Source organism: Cydia pomonella, chromosome 20, assembly GCF_033807575.1.
Source record: "Cydia pomonella isolate Wapato2018A chromosome 20, ilCydPomo1, whole genome shotgun sequence".
Classification (NCBI taxonomy): Eukaryota; Metazoa; Arthropoda; class Insecta; order Lepidoptera; family Tortricidae; genus Cydia; species Cydia pomonella.
Window position 1 is genome coordinate 13,671,403 of NC_084722.1, and position 23,238 is coordinate 13,694,640.

The 23,238-nt window shown below is 37.4% G+C and overlaps 3 protein-coding genes across 6 annotated transcripts; 2 read left to right on the forward strand and 1 right to left on the reverse strand.

Annotated features, from left to right (window-relative positions):
* Positions 1-47: 47 nt before the first annotated feature.
* Positions 48-7,695, forward strand: LOC133529169 (E3 ubiquitin-protein ligase sina-like). The gene is made up of 4 exons (XM_061866820.1): positions 48-227; positions 2,964-3,147; positions 3,571-3,763; positions 5,052-7,695. The coding sequence occupies exons 1-4, from the start codon at positions 205-207 to the stop codon at positions 5,489-5,491; spliced, it is 840 nt and encodes a 279-aa protein (XP_061722804.1). The 5' UTR covers positions 48-204; the 3' UTR covers positions 5,492-7,695.
* Positions 7,696-9,160: 1,465 nt separating this feature from the next.
* Positions 9,161-20,806, forward strand: LOC133529167 (E3 ubiquitin-protein ligase SIAH1-like). 4 transcript variants are annotated; one of them, XM_061866817.1, is made up of 7 exons: positions 9,161-9,296; positions 10,220-10,247; positions 14,506-14,695; positions 14,828-14,966; positions 16,663-16,838; positions 17,908-18,559; positions 19,678-20,806. In XM_061866817.1, exons 2-6 carry the CDS (start codon positions 10,228-10,230, stop codon positions 18,346-18,348), a joined length of 966 nt encoding a protein of 321 aa, XP_061722801.1. In that variant the 5' UTR covers positions 9,161-9,296; positions 10,220-10,227; the 3' UTR covers positions 18,349-18,559; positions 19,678-20,806. The 4 variants fall into 4 exon arrangements, with proteins under 4 accessions (XP_061722801.1, XP_061722800.1, XP_061722802.1 ...); XM_061866816.1 differs by having other exon boundaries at positions 9,166-9,309; XM_061866818.1 differs by lacking the exon at positions 9,161-9,296 and adding an exon at positions 9,372-9,495.
* Positions 20,807-21,206: 400 nt separating this feature from the next.
* Positions 21,207-22,853, reverse strand: LOC133529170 (ribonuclease P protein subunit p29). Its single transcript, XM_061866821.1, has one exon. The coding sequence runs from the start codon at positions 22,138-22,140 to the stop codon at positions 21,514-21,516; it is 627 nt and encodes a 208-aa protein (XP_061722805.1). The 5' UTR covers positions 22,141-22,853; the 3' UTR covers positions 21,207-21,513.
* Between the last annotated feature and the right edge of the window lie 385 nt (positions 22,854-23,238).

Sequence of the window (23,238 nt, forward strand, 5' to 3'; positions counted from 1 at the left end):
CTTTGTTGTTCTATTAAAAAAGTAGCATTTACTTGGGTTTATTTTTCATTAATTAGTATACTACACACAGTGCTAATTTGAAATCAGTGGTCAGTTTTTGTTTCATGTGCTCTAATAAAGGAGCTTGGACAAAAAGGTGTTGTCCTTGCATGTCGAGAATTCCTTGTACTTTTGTTGTAATTAATTATCGAGTTGCATATTATAATGGCAACAAGAGCAATTATCACGTAAGTAAATATTTAGCCCAAAACATGAATTAAAGTTTGAAAATCGTTTCTAAAGATTTAGTAACACAAACATATGTATATATTATTATCATCCACGATAGGTATGTATACATAACATATACAAGGTGGGCCCGTAATAGTAACAATATTGTACTTACTTTACCTTATTTATATTATTTTTATGTTTTAGATTTATGTTATGTCTAAGTATCCTTTTTTCTATGTTTATAAATAAATGCTAAGTATGCATATTAACAATTTTTTTTGCTTTGCTAAAACAAATTGTTTTCTGAATGGTTAAAATAACGTCAATTGTAAAGTCACTGGCTATTGATAGCGTCTCAAGAGTCGCACGAACCCTCCGTAAAAAACCCGCTCCCATACAATCGAAGTTTCTCTCTCATTTTAAATAGCAACAAAAACTAGTCCCAGACATAGATATGTTACTTGAATGTCCATGCCAAATTTCATTTCAATAAGAGCGTGACTTCGATTGTATGGCAGTGACTAGGTTTGTATGACTCTTAATAGACGTATTACAGAGATAATTGACCCTCCTATAGTTCGATTTTTAGCGTTAGAAAAAAGGTAAACAATATTGACATGTCTTTTTAAATAAAAACGCTTTTTAAAAATTATTAACTACTTATGAAAGCAAAATAATGCACGTCTGTGCTATAAAATCGCTGTAGAGTTATCTTGGTCGGATTCTAATATTAACTTAATCTCTGCGTAAGTTTGGGATGACAGATGACATGAGTAACAAGCTTAGGCCTTTCGCCTGAAGTCTACTGAACTGAGGGCCTACCGCGAACCACGTTCGACGTGTTGCCTCCCTGTCACACTTACGTACGAAGTTACAAGTGCGACAAAGAGGCAACACGTCGAACGTGGTTCGCGGTAGCCCCTCTGAGGGCCTACCGCGAACCACGTTCGACGTGTAGTCTTCCTGTCACACTTATGTGTGAATTTACAATGCGACAGAGAGGCAACATGTCGAACGTGGTTCGCGGTAGGCCCTCTGGGCTATAATAACCGCAAAAATCGAAGTTCGTCAATTGCGGGCATTTTTCTCTGTTACTATCTAACTTACGTAAAAGAGAAAGATCCCCGCAATTTGCGAATTTCAGTTTTCGCGGTAGGCTCCCTGAACTCCTGGATGCCGGTACTGAGGAAGCAGAAGGGTGTGCGTCGCGATGTTGGTTGTAGGGGGCAAATAGGTTTTTTTTTATTCCTTGAAGCTCGCGCGCGCATTTTATAATAACTTATAAAATTACTGTTCCTAAGCTTTATATGTGTACCAAATATAGGCACGAATCAATGACTAATCGGATATTATGCTTTGTATTTGAATATTGTTTATACTACAGTGCTGCCCAAGCGCTCAATAATAGAACGTCGAACCTTGATTAATGATTATACAGTGTTGTTGTGTAGTACCGTATTACTGTATACTTTCGTCTGTTTTTCCTCAATTAATGGAATTTTGTTACATTTTGTATGTATGGCAGAAAAATTGTTTCCATGTGACAACATTAATAATTTCCTAAAAATCTGTCTTTCATTTCGTTTAGGGTAAGCAAGACCCTGGTGACAAATAGTGTCCGTCGTTAAAGCGTAAGCTTGATAAGTTATGGATAAGTTCAAACATAAACAATGTTATCGTTTCTCGGTATGCCCAGGCGGTCAACTTTAGGTAGGTATATATACTAATGACGATAGGAGCGTATCCCATTTGAGGTTTTTGGTAAAGCGTCACAATACGTGATATTCACTTCACTCATAAATATCGAGTACAGATATCCTTATGCAATCGTATCGACGATGCGTATCATATTTTAATGGAATGTGCCCGAAATGAGGGACCCAGGCGACGTCTTTTTAATGACAGTTGTTGTGCAATACTTACCTGTCGAATCCTATGTCCGAGGTGGTCGGAAAAATATTAAATATTGTTAAGTGTGGTCTTAAGGACAGACAAGTGTGATTAAGTTTATTATACATATTAACTCTGTTAATTAAGTCTTTTTAAACGGGGCGACATATTCGATCAATCGAAAAAGCTCCTTAATAAATGAAAAAAAAAAAAAAAACTATATATGCATAGATAAATTTGTGTACACTTAGAATGCTATCTCCTTTACCCTGGTTAGTCTTCTAACCAAATGTGAAAGAGATGGCATTATAACCTCAGTTGGTATTGCGGTAATTATAGTGGTGGTCACCGTTCATCATTGTTTGTTATCAGTAGGTTGAAACTGGACTATTCAAACCGGTTTTGATAACGGAGTAACGAAGAACTCATATCTATTTATTACCTTTGCGATTAAGGGATCTTATCTGCTTTTACTGTTAATTAAAAATCATTAATAAAATATTTGAACATTTTTAAATAATTACACAGACTTAATTCTCGACTACTATTGCTATGCTATTATACTTTAACGTCATCGGCTCGTTAACGTCACCATAAAGCGTATCTAAATGTATGTTAATGTAATATTAATTTTATTTAACAAAAATAAAATACGAATGGATTTGAGGAAAAAAAAGGAAGGAGATATAGGAGGAAAACGGGCAGACGAAACGCCTGACTTTTTTATAAGCGATTACGTTCTTTTCTTGTAGGTTTGAAGGAATCAATATTTTGCTCCTCAACTAAATGACATAGACGATACATCTAACATATCTAAGTCCAGCATGAGTTAAAAGTCTAACGAAGATGGTCGGTTCCAGGATGTCGGAGCGGGCGATGGAGTGCCCAGTATGCCTGGAGACGATGACAGCACCTATCCTGCAGTGCCAACGTGGGCACAGCCTCTGTAGCCGCTGCACAAGTCGCGGTCTCACGCAATGCCCTATTTGCCGCTCGCCCATGACTGATATGAGGAACTGGGCTTTCGAAGATATCATTTCAAAGGTTAGGGGTTTGCATAAAGGGTTCTCAGGTTTTGTATACTATGTCCCTTTTTGTTCCCGAAAGTATACCCAGCCGCAAAATTGCATGGCCACATTAAGAATGAATTGATTCATGTGGATGCAATTTTGCACCGCGCACATTCTCACTAACGCATCGGTAAGGCGGTCTTTTCATTGGATACGAATCGCTAAATGTGTGCACTCACACACCGAAGCTGCGTACGGATTCGTACATTGTTATAATCGAATTTTGATATAGACAACCAATGAATTGTCCTAAGTAACTTGTTCCCCAAAACAGACTTTTTTGTTTTTTGTGTTAGTACGAGCCTTAAGGCGAGGGACGTTAGAATCCACAACATATGAACGTAACTTATCTTTTATTTGTACCGATACCAATAGTCACAAAGACTGAATCGCACAGGTGAATACGCCAGCCCCAGCGCCAACGCCAGCAGCACCGTCGTCCAAACTGCTTTGTCCTCACAAAGACGCGGGCTGCGGGTTCACATTTAGCCAAGCTAAAGCACGCGAGCTAGATGAGCACTCCAATGAATGTATCTTCAGGGACATGCTCTGTCCGCTCGGCGCCGCCTTCAGCAACTGTTTCTGGATAGGTAAGTGTTAGCCAATATGTGAAAAGGCGCAGACTGCGGGTTCACATTTAGCCAAGCTGAAGCACGCGAGCTATAGATGAGCACGCCAACGAGTGCATCTTCAGAGACATGCTGTGTCCGCTCGGCGGCGCCTTCAGCAACTGCTTTTGAATAGGTAGTTACATGCATTATGTGCAGAGACCCAGGTTTCTTAAGCAGGCCAGTGTGGAGAACATCAGACAAATCACGAATTTACGGGAATGACACACAAACTTATTTATTGAATTCTTAAAAAAATGTTTATGTAGGAAAGTATTGAAAGATAGCCATATAAATAATTATATCATGTTTTATATTTATTCAATCGTATTAATTGTGTATAATTTAGTATTTTCCGATCGCTAAGACCACGTTGTATAATTAATTTACTATTAGTAAATTAACATTCTAATACTAATGAGTGGTTCAGAAAAAAAGTAGCAGCACCTTATGCGGATTTTTCATTTTATTTGGTGATATATTTTAAGTAGCGCATTTTTGTAGTAATTTTGTTTTTATAAATTTTATTTTATATTCAAATTAGTTACACAGCATTACAGTATTGCCACTAAGGCACTGCGAACTACAAAACATATAAAAAAATACAAAAGTAATCCGTACATACTATTCTATACAATGAAATACAATCGTATTTAAAATAAAAGGGCGAATTGAAGTGTTCGCCTTTTATATTACATGTCTCCTAAGACTTTTTGAACAGCGTCTTCTGAGAGAATTTATGAGGTGTTTCTCATAAACATAGTTATTTCTTTAAGTTTGATAAGCTACTTAATACATTATTAAATTGTCTTATGTTCGATATTGCACTTTTTTTATTTGACTTCACTTTGAGGTAGTTGCGATTTTTACAGAAATTTGCCTCTCATAGAAAAACCTCTGCCAGAGGTTAGATTGGAGAGACTTCCTGACTACCCAGTTTATTGGTATAATTTACTCGTAAGATGATATTCCTAAAAGCATACAACTAGTTGTGAAAATTGAAATTCAAGTGTGGCATTGTGGAAAACGGCTGGTGAAGATTGTCAAATTGTGTAGTACAAAAAAATTACGAAGTAGGTACATTGCAAAAAAAATGAGAAAACAAACAATCTGATATTTCTCAATATGATTTTATTGTTATTATATAGTATTTTATCTACAGATTACTGAAAAAATAAACTTTACAAAATTAGTAAAAAAAAAAAAATACTAGATAATTCACTGCCACTTTTTTTACTGAACCACTCCTTATTAAAACATTCTTGTCCAGGTAAACTCAAAAACATGATGGACCACTTCAAACAGAGCCACCCGTCTAGCTGTGAGATAGTCTCCGGCGTCGACACAGAACTCGAGCTCCCACTCAACCAAGACCTGGTCAAGGTCTACCTCGCTGCCACCGGCAATATGCACTTCATCATCACCATGAAGGTAGACAAGACCACTGGCACTGCATCCTGGGCCGTGCAGCATATTGGCAGTAAGAAAAATGCACGTCTATACACGTATGAGATTTACCTAACTAGTAAGCAGGATGTTAGACGGCGCTCAGTGTTGGTGGAACACTGCGTTAATGATGTGGTGGAGCCTCTTGATGTTATTAGGGAGGGGAGATGTGCGGTTATGCCGTTGAAAATGCTGACGCACTATGTGACGGACAATAAGGTTACTTTTAAGTTAGTTATTAAGAAGGTACCGCCGACTTTGTAAAGGGACCACTTTAAATTTAGTCATCATATGACTTTATATTAGAGAACATTCTCTAAACAAAAATGAAATAGAAAGCTTTGGAATCTTCAGTTGGTGTTAATAGAAAAAATCTGTCAAGAGCATTTCGGGCCATGCTCAGTGTATGGGTTTCGTAGTTACTATTCTGTCAGAACAGGCCAAGCGAGGGTTATTAATTAGTAAGTATCCTGTAAATTACAAGCATAAAGGAGTACCTTCGCAGCGCTTCGTATGTCTTTGTACGAAGAAGAGAAGATTTTTGCAATAACTCAAAAACGGATAAACCGATCATGTTCGCTATAGTTTTCATTTAAAGTATTTACTAAGCTTTTGTTTCACGATTTTTTTCATATTTTTTGGACCTATGGTTCAAAAGTTACAGGGGGGGGACACGATTTTTTTTCTTTCGGAGCGATTATTTCCTAGAATGTTAACTATCAGCTGTTGGGTTTACGCAAAAAAAAAAAACAAAAAATATCATTTTGTATGGGAGGTACACCGAATGGACACCGCAGATTAGCTGAGGCAGAGCCAGACCAAAAAAGAGATGGCGGGATGACCTCGACGCTTTTGCAGAGACTGGCGAGAACATACTTCAAACCGTGATGAGTGGCGGAAAAAAGGGGAGGCCTTTGCCCAGCAGTGGGACACAAAATAAGCTATTAAAAAAAATGGGAGGTACCCTTAAAAAACCCAAGCCTAAGCCAATTCGTTTGAGGATAACCGCCTGACATTAGACGTCAAAACGCCAACTACGCAAGGAAAGACCTAAGCCCTCCTACGTGTATCCGTACAATACGGCTGGTCAACTCTACTGCGGTGAATGTGAAAGGGTGTTTAAGAGCAAGTTTGGCCTGGCCAGCTACATAAGTGGTAAAACCCTTGATTGCTGAGGTCGCCGTCATCGAAATCGATGTCGATCGAATTTTTATGTTACGGTTCTGTCGCCATGCATGATTTATGTATCCATGCCAAATTGCAGCTTTCTAACACAGCAAAGCAGAGGACGGGCGGCCATACGGACCTGGCGAAACTATAAGGATTTCTAGGTGACTACGAAACCCTAAAAAGTGGTAATAATTCGCGCTTGGCAGTTTATCGCATAAATTGCTGAAAGATTGTGCCTTACTAGAATTTTAATGTAAAATGTAAGGTCAAACCACATAAATTAATATTTTTGTACTTTGCTCCATAGCAAGATTTGACTGACTTATGTAGATGTTTATACTGAAACACACACAACTTGTCAGTAGAAAAAGGCGCGAAATTTTTTTTTTCAATGAGAAGTCAACTCTTTGTTCCTACATTTTTTAGAATTTGCCGCCTTTTCTCCTAACAAAGTCGCTATTCCAGAGTATACAACATTTTTTATTTTTTGCGTCAAAAATGTATTCCTTCTAATTTTTTCTGATCTGTACCCCTAGTGTAAATTTAGTCGATAGCGAAACGTGACGTACGCGTTTGCGTTAAGTCTCATTTTGTATGGGTTTTTGAACAGCGCGCCAAGCGGGACGTTTTGGAAAGTCAAAAATCTCATACAAAATGACACTTAACGCAAACGCGTACGTCACGTTTCGCTGTCGAAAATATTTACACTAGGGGAACAGAACACGCTACCGATTATGCCTTTAAACTATTTTTTTACACCTTGTACATATGTAGGTTGCTGACTATTACGTAGGCATGACACTTTAACTGGCAGTAAGATGGAACGTTATGAAACTACAAAATTATCAAGAGAACATGATTAGAGTCAGACCAAGATAAGTTGGCAGCGATTTTAACAGCCCAGACAGTGCAAGTGTTATTTTAAACGTCAAACTTTTATGAAATTATGACGTTTACTTAACACTTGCTGGGCTATCAATCGCTGCCAACTGCTGATGGCCTTTTGAAAAATCCGAAGCAACAATAATTATTACTGAATTTTTCATTTTGTAATAGCATAAGTATTGTTGGCATTTACATTTATAACGAAACGAGATTAAAATATCACTACATATAGAACCCTCCCTGTATATGGGGTTTTAGTGGGTTTTTACCTATCAAATACGTGAGGCGATTATTTTTTTCATTTACGGAAACATTTATTGAATTTTATTGTTACATATTCTATTTTAGCGATTTTAATTATGATTGTGCACGCTATTGTTATTCTTTTTCAATAAAACTAGTGCCTAAGTTAAGCGTTTTTGTATGATTTAACCTTTTGACCGCTAAAGACGTCATATGACGCGCGCGGCTACAGTCCAATATCAACCTTCATGCGTACCGACAAGGTTCACGATTACGCGCTGCGTGCGATAGGCGTGGCGGTCAAAAGGCACCTACTACACGGCTGGCAAGTGGCAACCAAGCTTTCAACGGTGGTCCAAAATCACCGTGACCTTGTTAGGGGCTCAATACAATTGGTTGGTCGATAGATAACTAAGATCACAGTGGCGAGAGGCCTCATTGCCGACAGCATAATATAGTACGGCCTTCAGTCGTAATGAATGAACCAACATAATTTGAATCTGTGTGAACATTTTTACTAGGTAAATATTTCAAAACAAATGAATATTTTAAGTCACATTATTAGTAGTCTTATTTTAAAATGAAACTCCCAATTGTCGATGCATTTAATAAAATGTGCCCAAAAATGAATACTGACTATATTTTTGCAATTATTTCCCTCCTAACGCTTTGTATCATGTCATCTCTTTCTTTTATATAAATAATAATAATTCAGCCTATATACGTCCTACTGCTGGGCACAGGCCTCCTCTCATGTGCAAGAGGGCTCGGGCTATAGTCCCCACGCTAGCCCAATGCGGATTGGGGACTTCACATACACCTAATACATTTCTTTTATATGGCATTTGAAAACGGCACAACCTCACTACGCAAAACTACGGGTATAAATATATTATATAGGCCAATTCGAGTTTTAAGTTATTCGATCCGTTTCCAATATGATACTGATCTATCAGTGTCAAAAGTGGAATTTCTTCAACCCAAAAATATACTTACTCTACTCTTTAGCGCCACGTTTCACGAAATATCTTATATACTTTGTCTCCAATTGCAAAAAATGTTAAATGTTTGATATTATTGCATATGAATTTTTTTTTTACTTTCCAATATTGTAAACGATGTGCTGATTTGGTGAAACGGAAAATTATTATTTTTCGGGCCCGAAATCGGGTCTGATATCAGGCTTGCTAAAGTGTGGATGGAATTGGCCTTATAGTTTGGCCACAGGACTGTCTTATTTCAAACATTGACAGATAGAATCATACTGTCTTTGTCTTACGCTTGTACTAGCACCTATAAGAAAGAGATGAGTATAATTTTCTTGGTTATTACTTACTGACAAGTTATGTTTGCCAGACTATAATCTAGTCATTTCTTTTCTGCAGCCGACTCTGTAAAGCCGTTAAAACGTGTGTCTTGAATAGTTTGACAAGATACTCTAGTTTGTCTATGATTTCCACACAATTTCACCAACCTAACAATTTCTGGGAATACCCTCATTACTTTTTCTTATATATGTTGAATCAACAACTATCGCCCTTAACTCTAAAGAAATAAAGATCACTTCGACAGCATATCAAAAGTTGTGCTTGTATTTTTATACGTCAGTTACAAAACAAGTACTTACCTAGATTGCAATTATAAGTACCTATATAATCAATAGCGCTGGGCAGCGATAACGTTTTATGTCACTTCATCCAACACTGCAAAGTTTGTTCATAACATTCCTTTGTGAAATAAGAGTGGTTTAAAAAACAATCTGGTGTAGTAGGTAAGTCAGCTAGGTAAGTTTAGAAGTTTGAAACAATTTAGTCGAAAACTATATTTAAATAAGTTAAGGTGATGTAAATGATTTGCTTCTATAATTATTTCGATTACGTCGTGGTACTTCGTGTAAGTCGCTTGTGGACTGATTAGTGATAATGATGTTAGTGATTTTAAATGGTTATACGATTAGGATTTCTTGGTAGGTATGTACATTGTTTTCGATTAACCTAAATAGCAGCTTCTCTTTCTCAATCTAAGCATTTGATTATTGGTTAGTTACATTCTAGTAACATATTTTTCCCGTGACATAAAAACTGATTACAATACAATTCGTTTAATACGGTATAAACGTACATGTTAACTAAACAAATATTATAAAATAAAAACTATTTATATTATGAATATATGCCGATGCTACGCAGATGGGGTCGAACCTGAGACAAATCCTGGAGGGGACGGAAGGCAGTTCTATATAAGATACATTTTTCTTTATTTTCATCACACCAGCTTGTAAAGGCTCTTTTTATTCTTTAAAACTGATGAGAAAGTTGCATTTTATCCACAAGAGTGGCAAAGTAATTTGATGCAAATTTTGTATTGTTTCCTCATGTTGCCTGTGTAATGATTTTGAATGATAAATATTGAATAGCATTAATTTGGATTTGATTTCTAGTATTTTATTTAGTATTTTCCTTGTGTTGGTGTGCTGAAAAATGTTGTGTTTCACTTGGTGGCAAAGTTTGTTTAACCCTTGTGCCTTGAAACCCTCCAACACTTAATATTCAATTTTGGAATCTTGCTTGTTCGAGTATCAATATTGGCATGAGGAGTTAAACAACAACTATGTCCCCTTGTAAATCAAATAACTATTATTTGCTAATTTATTTCCTAAGATAACATACTAATTATGCTTTGTACATATTACAGATTCCTAAATGGCTTCGAAAGGAAAAAAGTAAGTGATACATTTAATTGACGACCGATCTGGCCTGGTGGGTAGTGACCCTGCCTATGAAGCTGATGGTCCTGGTTTCGAATCCCAGTAAGGGCATTTATTTGTGTGACGAGCATGGATATTTGTTCCTGAGTCATGGGTGTTTTCTATGTATTTAAGTATTTATACATATATATATTATATATATTGTTGTCTAAGTACCCTCAACACAAGCCTTATTGAGCTTACTGTGGGACTTAGTCAGTTTGTGTAATAATGTCCTATAATATTTATTTATTTATTATTTAATTCCAATTGTATTGTTAAAAATATTATTTGTTTCAAGCCATTATACAACACAACACAATAGAGTAAAGAGAGATAATTCCAACCAAAGAACTCTTATTATTATTATTATTAAAGCTTTTTTTCCACTTAACAAGTTTTGCAATGTATTTTTAATTTACAACTATTTCTTCCATCTTTGTTATGTGGCCCCTCTGAGGGTAAAAGCCTCCTCCATTCCTTTCCACCTTCCTCTGTCCTTTGCTATATGCATCCAACATTTTCCTGCTGTGGTTATTATATCATCGGCCCATCTTTTCTTTTGTCTTCCCCATTTTCTTTTGCCTGTTGGGCCCGGCCATTTAGTTATTTGGTAACTCCATCTCCTGTCTTCGTATCTTGACAAGTGCCCGGCCCAGTTCCATTTCTGTTTTAAACTAAATTCAAGGGCATCTGTCAATTTAGTTTTCATGCGGATGTCTGCGTTTCTCGTTTTTTGTATTTTTCTCAGCCTCAGTATACTTCGTTCCATAGCATGTTGACAAGATAAAATTTTATTTTTTACTTTTTCTGTGTAGACCCATGTCTGGCTAGCGTAAGTTAAGCTTGGAAGAATGGAAGAGTCCATTATAGTCTTTTTTATATTGAGACTATAGTTCCCTTTAAGAATTTCTTTTTGGGCCCAGTATTTCTTCCAAGCTATACTTATTCGTCTGTCTATTTCCTTTTCATTACTATGTGCATCAAACGACACCAATTTACCTAGGTATACATATTCCTGAGCGTATTCTATTGGTTTTTCCTCTACATTTATTGTTTTCTTTTGACTATTTGTCATAATTTTAGTTTTGGAGGCATTCATATGTAGACCAATTTTTTTGCTTTCAGAGTTTAAGCTCTGTAGCATTGATTCTAAGTCTGTCGCTGATTCACTAAATAGAACAATGTCATCCGCGAACCTTAGGTGTGTTAGTTTTTTATCAAGTATCCATAAGCCTTTATTTTTCCAATTAATGTTTTTGAAAATCTCATCAAGTACAGCTATGAATAATTTTGAAGATAGTGGGTCTCCCTGCCGCACCCCTCTTCCAATTGTGAACTCTTCCCCTTGTTTTTCAAGTTGCACTCTACTTACACTCTTTGAATATATGTTTTTTATCATATCATATCATATCATATCATATCATTTATTCCATTGAATCATGTTCATTTGTACATTTTGGTCTTAAATATAGTCAAGTAGGTACATGATACCCTGCTAGGGTGTACAATTTAGGACTTAAAATTATAAATTATAATTTACATTAATTTCTAGAACTAAATAATTAAATGTCAAATCAGTTTTTATGATATTTATATATGTTTTGTTTATGTCATTATTTCTTAGTGCTGTCCATATGGATGGGTGTACTATACTGTCGAATGCCTTGGAATAATCCACAAAAGCTATGTAAAGTGGTTTATTGAATTCCTTAAACTTTTCTATAATTTGTTCTATCGTGTGAATGTGGTCTATTGTTGAATATTTCGGCCGGAAGCCAGCTTGTTCTATCGGTTGATTCCTGTCAATATTAGGTGCTATTCTTCTTAGGATGATAGATGAAAATAGTTTGTTTATTGTTGATAGTAAGCTGATAGGCCTGTAGTTACTGATGTCAAGCGGGTTCCCTTTTTTGTACAGTAATACTATATTTGATTTACTCCATTGCAGTGGTACTTTTTCATTTTCCAGTACTAAGTTGAAGAGTTCTGCTAGATATGCAGCGAGGATTGGCGCTCCAATTTTTAGGGCTTCGTTTGTGATGTTATCGTCACCTGGGCTCTTCTCGGGTTTTAGTTGTTTAATTTGAGTCATTATTTCTCTTTCCGTTATTGGGTCTATTGGTGTTCCCGCCATATCTTTATTACTATTATCTTTTTCAACATCTTGTGTCATATCATGTGGTGGTTTTTCATAAAGAGAAGTGTAAAAAGCCGTGGCACATTTTATTATACCTGTTCTATCTTTGTTTTCGCCCTTTTCGCTGTTTAAACTTTGTATCCAATTTTTGTGTGTGGATAGTTCTTTATAGGCTCTTTTTGAACTTCGGTATGTCAACATATTCTTTTCTATAATATATTTTCTGTAGTTAGCATAGTCTCTCTTGATTGATTTATTGGTTTGTTTAAACAAATTCTTTAGTTCCTCTCTCATTTCTTTGGTCTTGTTCTTTGTAAACTTAAGTTCTGTTCTTCTACAGATTAATTTTTGTGATTGTTCACTAATGATCTTTTCCTTGTATTTAATGTTTTCTTTTATGTCCATTTTGAGGCTGTTTGTGATTGCTTCTTCCAGTTTGTCACTTAAGGATTGTACCGTCTTATTTTTTAAAAATTCTCGCATTTCTGGTAGGTTCTTTTTTAGGTTTTGGATGTAGTTGTTTTTCTCATGTGTGGATTTCAATTTGTTGGGCATGGTTTTGAATGATCCTCGGCAAATTTTTGGTTTTTGAATATTTATAGAGCATCTTACAATCCTGTGGTCAGATGGAAAGCTTGTCTTGTTCAGAACTTCTACATTTGTTACAGATTTTGGGTTGGTGCTCAATATAAAGTCAATTTCATTTTTTATTTTATGATCTGGCGATAGCCATGTCCATTTTTTGGAACTTTTCTTTTTGAAATATGTGTTCATCACTGCCAGTTTGTTCTCTTGCACATATTGTATGAGGCGTTCGCCTCGGGCGTTCCGTTTGCCATAACCATATTTGCCCATTATTAGGTTTTCATGAGGTTTAGGTTGTCCAATTTTAGCATTGAAATCACCGATAATTAGCCTGTTTTTATCAGACAGTTCTTGTGCTCTTGTTAAATCATTGTAGAATTTCGTGATTTCTTCTTCGCTGGAACTTTCAGTAGGAGAGTATACTTGGATTAGCGATAGTGGTCCCTTTTTGAAGTTCAATTTAAGCAAAGCCACTCTTTCCGATATTCCCAGAAAACTCAATATATTGGCTTTTAGAGATTTCTTTATTAGGAAGCCTACGCCATGAAGTCCTCGTGTCTCTCCGATATAGCAAAATATGTACTCCTTGTGTTCTTCAATGGTATATCCTAACTTTTTGACTTCTGCAAGTCCTATTATATCCCATTTCATTTCATCTATTGCATTGTTTAGTTCTAAAAATCTTTCTTTTGTTGATAGGGACCAAAGAACTCTTACTGTAAGGTTATCAGTTATCCGTTACAATTCACTCTTGTTGTAGCTCAAATTCTTTTTTCATGATTTTTTGTCAGAATGAAAGGAAAACTTTTTCCAGTCCAATATTTTTTCCACAATTACATTAAAAATTATTTGTAACTCTCAAGAAATCTTTTAAGCGCTTTCCTTGACAATTTATGTCCTAACAATTTTTTATCTGTCCCCCGCACAACAAGAAAAAAGGCAGGGCATTACCTAAGTACCTACCTTTTCTCAAACCGTTTTCGTCTCATTTTCAAACCCTCATAGCAATGTCCCAGATAACACCAGAGAGTTCAAATTCACAGGTATTTCATGTGTTAAGTTGTAGTTAAGGACAACATTAGGGGATACATTTAGTTTTATTACTTTAGATTTTATCAATACCTAAAATACGACGATTTGGTCACTCACTCACTGACACAAACTTCTAGGGTACTTCCTGATGTCTTAGAAATTGAAGTCCTGTCACAGGAAACTATCACACAGGGCTCCTGTGATATAGTTTCCTATCGTAAGTAAATAAAATAAGTACATTGGACAGCGTGGCGTTGTGATAATGTAATAGATGATCTATATGAAACGGCCAAGCCATAGTTTTTAAAGTTTTAAACCAAGGTGTAGGGTTAGTAAAGTCAGGACTTATGGGCTTGCTTTTTACTGAGATCTGACTTTTTTACAGTAAAAGCTAGTGAGTATTGGCCGCCAAAATTACTTCATGAAATATTTTTGGTGGGATTATCTTTACAAAAGTAACCTTAATATTTTTTTCAGGTCAGTGGCAGTGGAGATCCCGGAGTGCCCAGTATGCCTGGAGACCATGACCATACCGGTGTTCCTGTGCCAGTCGGGACACAGTCTGTGTAACTCCTGCACGCTGACACTCTGCCCTCCATCATGCCCCATGTGCCGACAACCCATGACGCAGATGAGGAACCGCTCGCTTGAGGAACTCATCAACAAGGTAACCAAAGACAGGAATTAGTGATTGGGTTCAGCACATTTTGTATTTTTGAAAATCTTGCTGTTAAATAAATAACTCTGAAATAATACAGTCTTTCTGGTATAATTGTTATACTTTATATTGTTGTTATAGGCGAAGTCGCCATGCCCCAACCAGAGCTCGGGCTGTGTGTTTTCGCTGCCCGGCGCGGCGATGGCCGACCATCTCAAGGAGTGCCTGTTCCGTCCGCGGGAGTGCCCGCATGCGGTCTTCGGCAAGTGCTCGTGGACAGGTAAGATATATTGTTATAGACCAAGTCATGCCTGACAGTGTTTTAGGCCAACTCATGGCTCAATGAGAGTGGCTGTGTTCTTCTCTCACTCTCATTGAGCGTAAGCGTGAGCGAGATGGCTGCGCGTGCTCCGGATCGCGGATTGAATTTAAATTTTTTGCAAGTTTCAACTAAAAAAGGTAATTCTATGAGTTCCATCAAGCACAATATAGAAAAAAAATTGTTACAAATTTTTATGTTGCGTTTAGACCTATGTTCGTGATTTTTTCTATCAAGCGAAAATCACAAAATCAGGATTTAAATTGATGAAGTACTAGAGAACGGTTTCAGGATTAAGATTGCTAATAAAATCTTTGGCAATCGTATTGTGATCTAAAAAAGCGCTACGAATTTGCAAAAACTCGTTCTCTGAACCTACGGCAGCTTAATTGTCTGAAGCACGTCCATGGAGATGAAGTTTAATGGACTCTCCACTACTGTTGCATTTAATATGATGTTTTGCTTTACAAAAAGATCAAATGGTAAATATCAAATGATTTTGTACAAAAATTAGATGCCAGGAACATATTGATCCATTAGTAAATATATGCATTTTTAAAGTGAGAGGCTGTTTGAATGGTCCCGATTTATTTACGGTTTTGATTTTGCGGCAAAAGATTTGTTATACACTGAAAACGGTTCTTATATACAAAGACAGCCAGGGCAATGGCAACTATGGTACAAATGCAATTACTTATTCTAAGGGCCTGTTTCATAATGTCCAAGTAAAATATTGGATAGCTAATTAACAAATAAATTAACTGCCAGGTAATACTTCCTACAAAACACTATACCCAATATGCTCTTAAAGGGATCCCCACTATTTTTGTTATACCTTGTACAGTCAGCATCAAAAGTAGCGTATCAAACAACGCTTCAAAAGTATCTATCATTCTGTAACAGCTTAACAAAAAGTTATAGTTTTATATGTAGATCAATTTAGACTGTAAAAGATTTACTTTTGGACGTGAATTTTAGAGATTTCTCTACATTCAGAAAACCTATCCGGAATATCAGATACTTTTGGTGCGTTCTTTCATCCACTACTTTTGATGCTGACTGTACATATGTAGGTTTTCGTTTTTGAGGCTGACTATTACGTAGGCATGACACTTTAACTGGCAGTAAGATGGAAAGTTATGAAACTACAAAATAATCAACAAATAAATTCTGTAACTTTATCTATCAGTTAAGCTTATTTGAAGATTGTGAAACGCCAATGATGACTTCATTCGTCAGATAAGGGGCAAGTTGTTCATTCAGGACTTTACTTGGACATTGTGAGACTGGCCCTAAGAATGCAAGAAACGAGTCTAGAGTTCTAGTGGCTCTAGCCACTTACTTAGAGTGAGACCAAGCTAAGTTGGCAGCGATCTCGATAGCCCAGCCTGTGCAAGTGCTAAGTAAACGTCATAATTTCATAGATGTCTGATGTTTAAAATAAAACTTGCACTGTCTGGGCTATTGGTGGTCTGATTCTAGTGGCTCTAGCTCCAGACTGTATTTTTAGAGTAGATGCGTTTGCCCCATAGTTGCAATGCCTTGGTTGAACTTAGGATAGATGGCGGTGTTATAATTTTGTCGCAGGATTTTTAATTCAGATTTATTGCATAGTCAATACCCAAACAGATATGAATATAAATCGTCTTATCAACAGGTGAACTAAAGAAGATGATGGATCATTTCAAGGAGAAGCACTCGGCCCACTGCGTGGCCGAACTGGACCGTGACGCAGGTTGGAGGCTGCAAGTGAACCAACTGGATCTCAAGGAGTGCGCGCGCCACGTGTTCCTCGCCGCGCAGCAGAACTTTCTGTTTATCATCACCCTGAAGGTCTGCTATTTGACAGCCACGATTTGATAGTCATATGTGGGTGAATCAACTTTTTCTTGTTACTCGTTGCTATGGTTACAGTCTCCTGTGTCACCCTTAAAACCCTGGTTTTATGGTAGAGATACGGCAGATATACATTATTATGGCAATCTTAAACCCTTCCCATAACTTAGTTATCAGTCAAAACATTTCTTCAAAAAAACTGTTACCATTGTCATCTAGCTGACGGGATAGAATAACAAACAGAAGTTGATCTACCCATGTGTTACAAACAGTGGCGGAGCGGCTTGCCTATTTCTGAGACAGTAAAGCACAATTCTAAAGCACATGAAAATTAGGAACGCTTAACAAGCCAGGCTTGCCTAAGAATATTATTGACGCCTGACCACATATATGTAGTTAAAGATTTACGGCGTTATTATTAATTGTATAAAGCGTGTTTGTTTAGTTACCTGCAATAATTTACGGGATGAATATATAGGTCATACTGAACAACTTTTACTATGGGACCAACCCCGAAATCGCGAAAAAATGTTTGGATGTTTCATACATTTTGGCTGGGATTTTCTATGGGAAAATACTTTTTTTTTGCGATTTCAGGGTTGGTCCCATACTAAAAGTTGCTCAGTATGACCTATATATCTGTGGCCCTAGTGAAAAAGGGTACAAGTCTCTGGCAGCGCAGGTGTTAAGGGGTGTAAGTTCCACGTAACACTTATGCCCTTATACACCTAAACTGCCAGACTTGTACCCTTTTTCACTAGGGCCACAGATATTTACCCCGTAAATTATTGCAGGCGACTAAATAAACACCTTTATTGTTATTTCTGTTTCTTAAAAAGAAAAGAAAATTAACAGAGGTTTGCCAAGTGTTATTGATAGCGGCGTAAGTTAAATAAGTCAAGGACAGCACTTGCGTTCATAACTTGTGAAAACTCTGTATAAGTCAAGAACTAGACTGTAACACCATTAGGTCGCCTGCCACTCCTGCCAGACCGGCGCAGGCCCGAGTGAAAAGTGCCCTTAATAGTATAAGATTATCCCATGACATTTATTTTCTTTATTCAAGGTCGACACCATGCAGCGCATGGCCTACTGGGCGATCCAGCATGTCGGACAAAAGAAAGTCGCCCAACAACACCTCTACGAAATACACGTCATCAGCCGAAACGATCAGCAGCGCAAAGTTGTCTTCACCGAGCACTGCTTCAACGACAGCATAAAAGCTGATGAGGTGTTCCGACTGGCCAACTGTGCTGTTATGCCTCTAGACATGCTGACCCATTTCATTAAGGATAAGATACTCTCCTTCCGCTTTGTTATCAAGAGGTTGAATAAAGATAATAAAGAGAATGTTGGTCAGGCTCCAAGTAGCAGGGAGTCCTCTGTTTCTAGGGGCAGCGAGGCTTCGCAGGGCCCGGAGACGAGAGGCCCGGGGCCGAAGCCACATTGGAAGAAACATCCAGGACAGAAACCTGGCCCTAAGAAATTCACAAAGGCTCAGGATTAAATAATAATATTTTTATGCCTTTTCGAATTTTAAGTGAATTAAATGCATTGGCATTAATTAACTATGTAATAAATGGGTCTATTGTTTCTCATAAAGTTTTAAGTCATAATGTATTGTTTGCCCGCATTTTCGTTAGCTATCTTCTTCTTCTTTTCGTGTCGAGGTTCCTTTTTTTATACGATGGAAGCCCAATAGGCAGTGGTGTAGACATGTGTAAGTAATGCGCGTAACATCACAAATGAGATATCACTCAAACGCGTAATGTTGCATTACGCATCACTCCGAGAAACCAAGCATTACTTCAAACATCACTCGAGCATATGACTGGCCGAAGCGCGCGTAAACTCGTAAAGCATCAATATAGATTGACGCGCCGGTAGTCGGTACGAAAGGTCCGTTCAAGTAGAATCCGCGTAATGTATAATGAGCAATGAGACGTGATGGTGTGATGTGTGATGTTTGTTTGCCATGCTATCATTACTTTGCTATCCCGCTCGCACCCGCACTCACTGCTCGCTCGCTCTCATTCCGCAATGCTTTCGGAACACTTCGGATCGGTCCGCTCGGCCGGTCGTAGCAGTCGCATTTGAGTTATTGCAAATTTCATTAAATTGATACGATAACGGATTTTTGCACCTGCAATCGATTTAAAACTGTAATGCGTTACCATAGAGCTTGCAATGTTTTTAGTATTTTACCTATAAGGATGCGGCTAAATGATAATTCGCTTGCGAGTTTGAATTTGACGAACAAAAACGTATTTACTGTTTATTATTGTTGTGAAATGTTTGGTTTGGTTGACTTTCGCGGCAAATTAAATTAAGCACGAGTGAAGTTACTCATTTATCTTTAATTTAATAGTGAGCTAGTGTTTACAGTACATTCTCGTATCAGTATCATATCATAATTTTATTGATATACCCAAATAAAAATACTACCTAGTGATTCTCAATGGCGTAATCTCATTAATTAACAGATATTTTCTTTTATTTTTTATCTATGATGCATATTTTACGACTATAAAAATAAAAACATTACAAAAACGATCTATCACATGGCGGTGACAAGACGCAATGCGTAATAGATCGACGCGCCGATATGATACGCCCTAGAGTCCTAACACTGGCTGCGTAATGTAGTTGGTACTGTGATGAGTGTGACGTTGCCATCACGCGCGCGCCCGCGCGCTGTATTCGTTCGGGTAATGTTTCGTTTCGAGTGATAAGTGATGTGATATCTCAGTGAAACATTACGTTTTCGAAAAAGTGATGTGATATAGCATTACTTTTTGAAGCACTGTTTCGCGCATGTCTACAGTGGTGTTGACAGCCCTGGCTGTCGCGTCCCTCAGATCCAGCTCCGATTTCGTTAGCCATAATTTGGTTTTTTCCCCAAAACGCCTAACTTTTCAGGATTGCCATAAAACAAACCTAACCTATCTATAGGATAACCTAAGGAAATTCCTGAAAAGTTAACGGTTTCAGAGTTTTTTAATATTATGCCAATAAAGGGATCCGGTAATAAATACTTGTTATGTTTAAGAATTTCAGCAAGCAGTACCAAGAACATTAGATACTTATTTTTTATTTATTAAATTAGGTACTTATTATGTAACACTACACCTCATAAAACAAAGTCTCCTGCCGCGTCTTCTGTATGTATGTATGCATGCATGTTCGCGATAAACTCAAAAACCTCTCTCTTTTCTCCACCGGCAAATCCTTTCAGTAAGATTTTCATGCGGCTTTCACGTATCAATAGAGTAATTCTTGTGCAAGGTTTAGTTTTAGGTATAATTTGTTAATTTGTAATAGTACATTACGATACAAGTGCGAAAAATAGGAAACGACACGAGTTGCGAATTAACTATTTTACAGTACATATGACCCTTTAAATTTTCGACATAGTTACATAATGTGCTAATTTATGCACTAGTGCGGAAAAGTAGCACCACATGTACTGTAAAATTTTTTTTAGTTTTTTGGTGGTTGCCATTCCTTAACCCACCAACGGAGCGGCAGCTGACATACATAGCCGTTAACCACTATACGAGTTATCGCCCGGGAAGCGATTGGTCATGGAAATCTGTTCCTGGCACCCAGTCTAAAATATATTCACAAATATTTGTAAGTTGGTTTGGTTTTAGTAGCCTAATGCATAATTATAAAAGCTAATTGTAAAGCAACAATCAATAATATTAGCTTCTAATTTATTTTGTAATGGGCATTTCAATCTTATAAACTGCACTCTGCTGCAGTCAATATAGACTTTGGCTCTAATTCTTATACTATATTATGATTATTTTATTATTTGGTAAGAATTATTTTACTAATTATATGATCCTGATAATAATGACTGGTCTTATTCAAATCATGTGGTAACAATCAACAACAATTAGGGAGTGAAGCAGAAGTAATTAAATCAAGTACTATCTTTATTAAATATGTTCAATTGTTCATTGTAGTATGGTTTGATTTGACTCCATACAGTTACTGGTTAGTTGCGCGGTCAAGCTAATTCCAGACGGGAGTAAGCTTGTTAATCTATTTTATCTTTTCACATTTAATCCTTTCGCGTTTTGAACACATATTAAATCACATTTTTCATAGATCCAGTTATAAATCGGTACATCATGGAGAAGAGCAGCTATGGACCGAAACCACTGGAGAGATTTAGAGGAGGCAAACTGAGTTGTGAGATATCGTCGGAGATAGTGCAATACCGCGTAACTAACAAATGCAGTAAGGTCCAATTACTTTGTACAATGTTTGAATTTCGAACTCTTACGACTTTGTTAGTTACACGGTATTGCACTATCCCCGACGATATAATAAAATGTAAAAAATAACTCTACCCTATCTCAGTAATAAGTGTTTTTATTTTATTTTATTATTGAAAGACCTAATGTCATGGGGTTCACATGATAACTTCCAGAACCCAAACTAAATATAACGTCAGGGATAGTACAATACCGCGCAACTAACAAAGTCGTAAGAGTTCGAAATTCAAACAATCTACAAGGTAATTGAACCTTACTGCATTTGTTAGTTATGCGGTATTGCACTATCCCCGACGATAAGTAGATCACTATTGCAAGTATTGCAACAATACAAATATGCTATTTTAATTATGTGTTAACAGATCAACATTGCCCAGCTATGTATCTTATATTAGATCAGGATGCAATTGAGTCTTTACTTTCTTAGATGACCTTTCTGCTGGCCGTACACACAAATGCTTCCCAAACAAAGTCACTGCAACATTCCTGATGTGCATTTCAAACACTGAACAGAATTTAGGCACTGTAGTCACCACGTTATCTTTCGACACTATTTTATATGTGTTCCGCGTGTCCATAATACATATGCCGCTCTTGCCGACGTAGCTTGGGCATTTCGAACGAACCACATGAAGTAAGCTGCCATGGAAATCTGACCGGTACAGAGTTTGTGTGAACTGCTCCCAGCTTTTACTTGTACGGTCCGGCAGTGGCTTGTCCAGTTCTAGCATTTGACTTACATAGTCACTCCATATATTGTGCATAGGAAGGACATCTTCGTATTTAACACTACATCTTGGTATGTCATAGAAACCTAAACATTTTTTCTCACGTCTCGTTAAAGTACGAATTTTCTTAGTTTTAACTTTCTTTTGGGGCTTTTTACTCTTCTTTTTAGCCAAAAGAAAGTCCTTCTTCAACTCTGCTTCGATGTTGGCTTGGTCCGATTTGGGAACATTTGTTTTGAGGAAGTTAATGATAGATTTATCGCCATTGCGTTCTTCGGCAGACATATTGAGGTTTATTGGATTGTTCAGCTAATTTATAATACAAAGTCCTTATTAAAATAGTAAACATTCGCGCTTTGGTTGGTGAGCGCTAGGCTTTAGAGGTTATACATATATAGGTTATGTTATGAATATTGACATTGACAGTGACAGACATGTGAAAGCTGACAGTGCTGTCATCGTGATGTGAAGTTCTATTATAGAAGGTAGAGGCAAGGAACAAAATCTCCATACACCATAAAGTGCCCGAAAAAAAACCATAAATAAGTGGCGTTACAATACCTAGAATACTTAAGAAAAAAATCTAATCATAGACAGCGCACTTCACTCCGTTAATAACGCCTAGGTTCTTAGCTACTCTAGCGCTACTCTGGAGAGATTTGGAACTATTATTTATAGCTGACAGCTGGACACCTTTGAAATAGTTCTGCCTATAGAGATTCTGTTCCTTGCCTCTACCTTCCATAGTTCTATAGCGCGTTATAGGTGCGTTCAAGACAAAGAGTAAATGTTCAAGAACGTAGTCATATACAGTCAGCCAGAAAATTATTTAATTTAAGTTTATTAATTTAATGTATTACGTGCATTATTTATACTCACGGAGATGCAGTGGTGGATTTGCCCTAAGGCTCGAGTAGGCCCGGGCCTAGGGCGGTATGATATTAGGGGCGGCAGTTTATATAGAAAGGTGCCGAGAAAAGGGCAGCTTATACTTAATAAGGGGCCTGGAGCCTGGGTGGCAGGGGCGTAGCTACCGCCGTATCTGCCGTATCAATTATACGGGGCCCTTGAGCCACGGGGGCCCCCAACGTGCGTTTTTGTGAGAAATCTTTACCCTTCCTAAGGGCCCCTAAACAAATTTTTATACGGGGCCCCGCCAAGGCACGCTACGCCACTGCTGGGTGGCCAAGGTTGCAAATCCGCCAATGGAGATGGTGCGTAGATCAGAAGTGAGGCCTAAAATACACGTAGGGTAAGCCAATCTAATCGAGGGACGCAGCTATGTGACAGCACGAGATGGCAATATTGCTTGCTCTCCCTAACGCATAGCTGCGTCGCCTTGTCCCTATATTTTACGGCATATAACACACAGGAAACAATATA

Bases quoted from the DNA above. Each gene is read 5' to 3' on its own strand.
- LOC133529170 (XM_061866821.1), bottom strand. From the start codon at position 22,140: ATGTCTGCCGAAGAACGCAATGGCGATAAATCTATCATTAACTTCCTC.
- LOC133529169 (XM_061866820.1), top strand. From the start codon at position 205: ATGGCAACAAGAGCAATTATCAC. The intron at 228-2,963 runs GTAAGTAAATAT...GGTCGGTTCCAG, and splicing joins GCAACAAGAGCAATTATCAC to GATGTCGGAGCGGGCGATGG. The intron at 3,148-3,570 runs GTTAGGGGTTTG...TGAATCGCACAG, and splicing joins TCGAAGATATCATTTCAAAG to GTGAATACGCCAGCCCCAGC.
- LOC133529167 (XM_061866817.1), top strand. From the start codon at position 10,228: ATGGCTTCGAAAGGAAAAAA. The intron at 10,248-14,505 runs GTAAGTGATACA...TATTTTTTTCAG, and splicing joins ATGGCTTCGAAAGGAAAAAA to GTCAGTGGCAGTGGAGATCC. The intron at 16,839-17,907 runs GTCTGCTATTTG...TCTTTATTCAAG, and splicing joins TGTTTATCATCACCCTGAAG to GTCGACACCATGCAGCGCAT.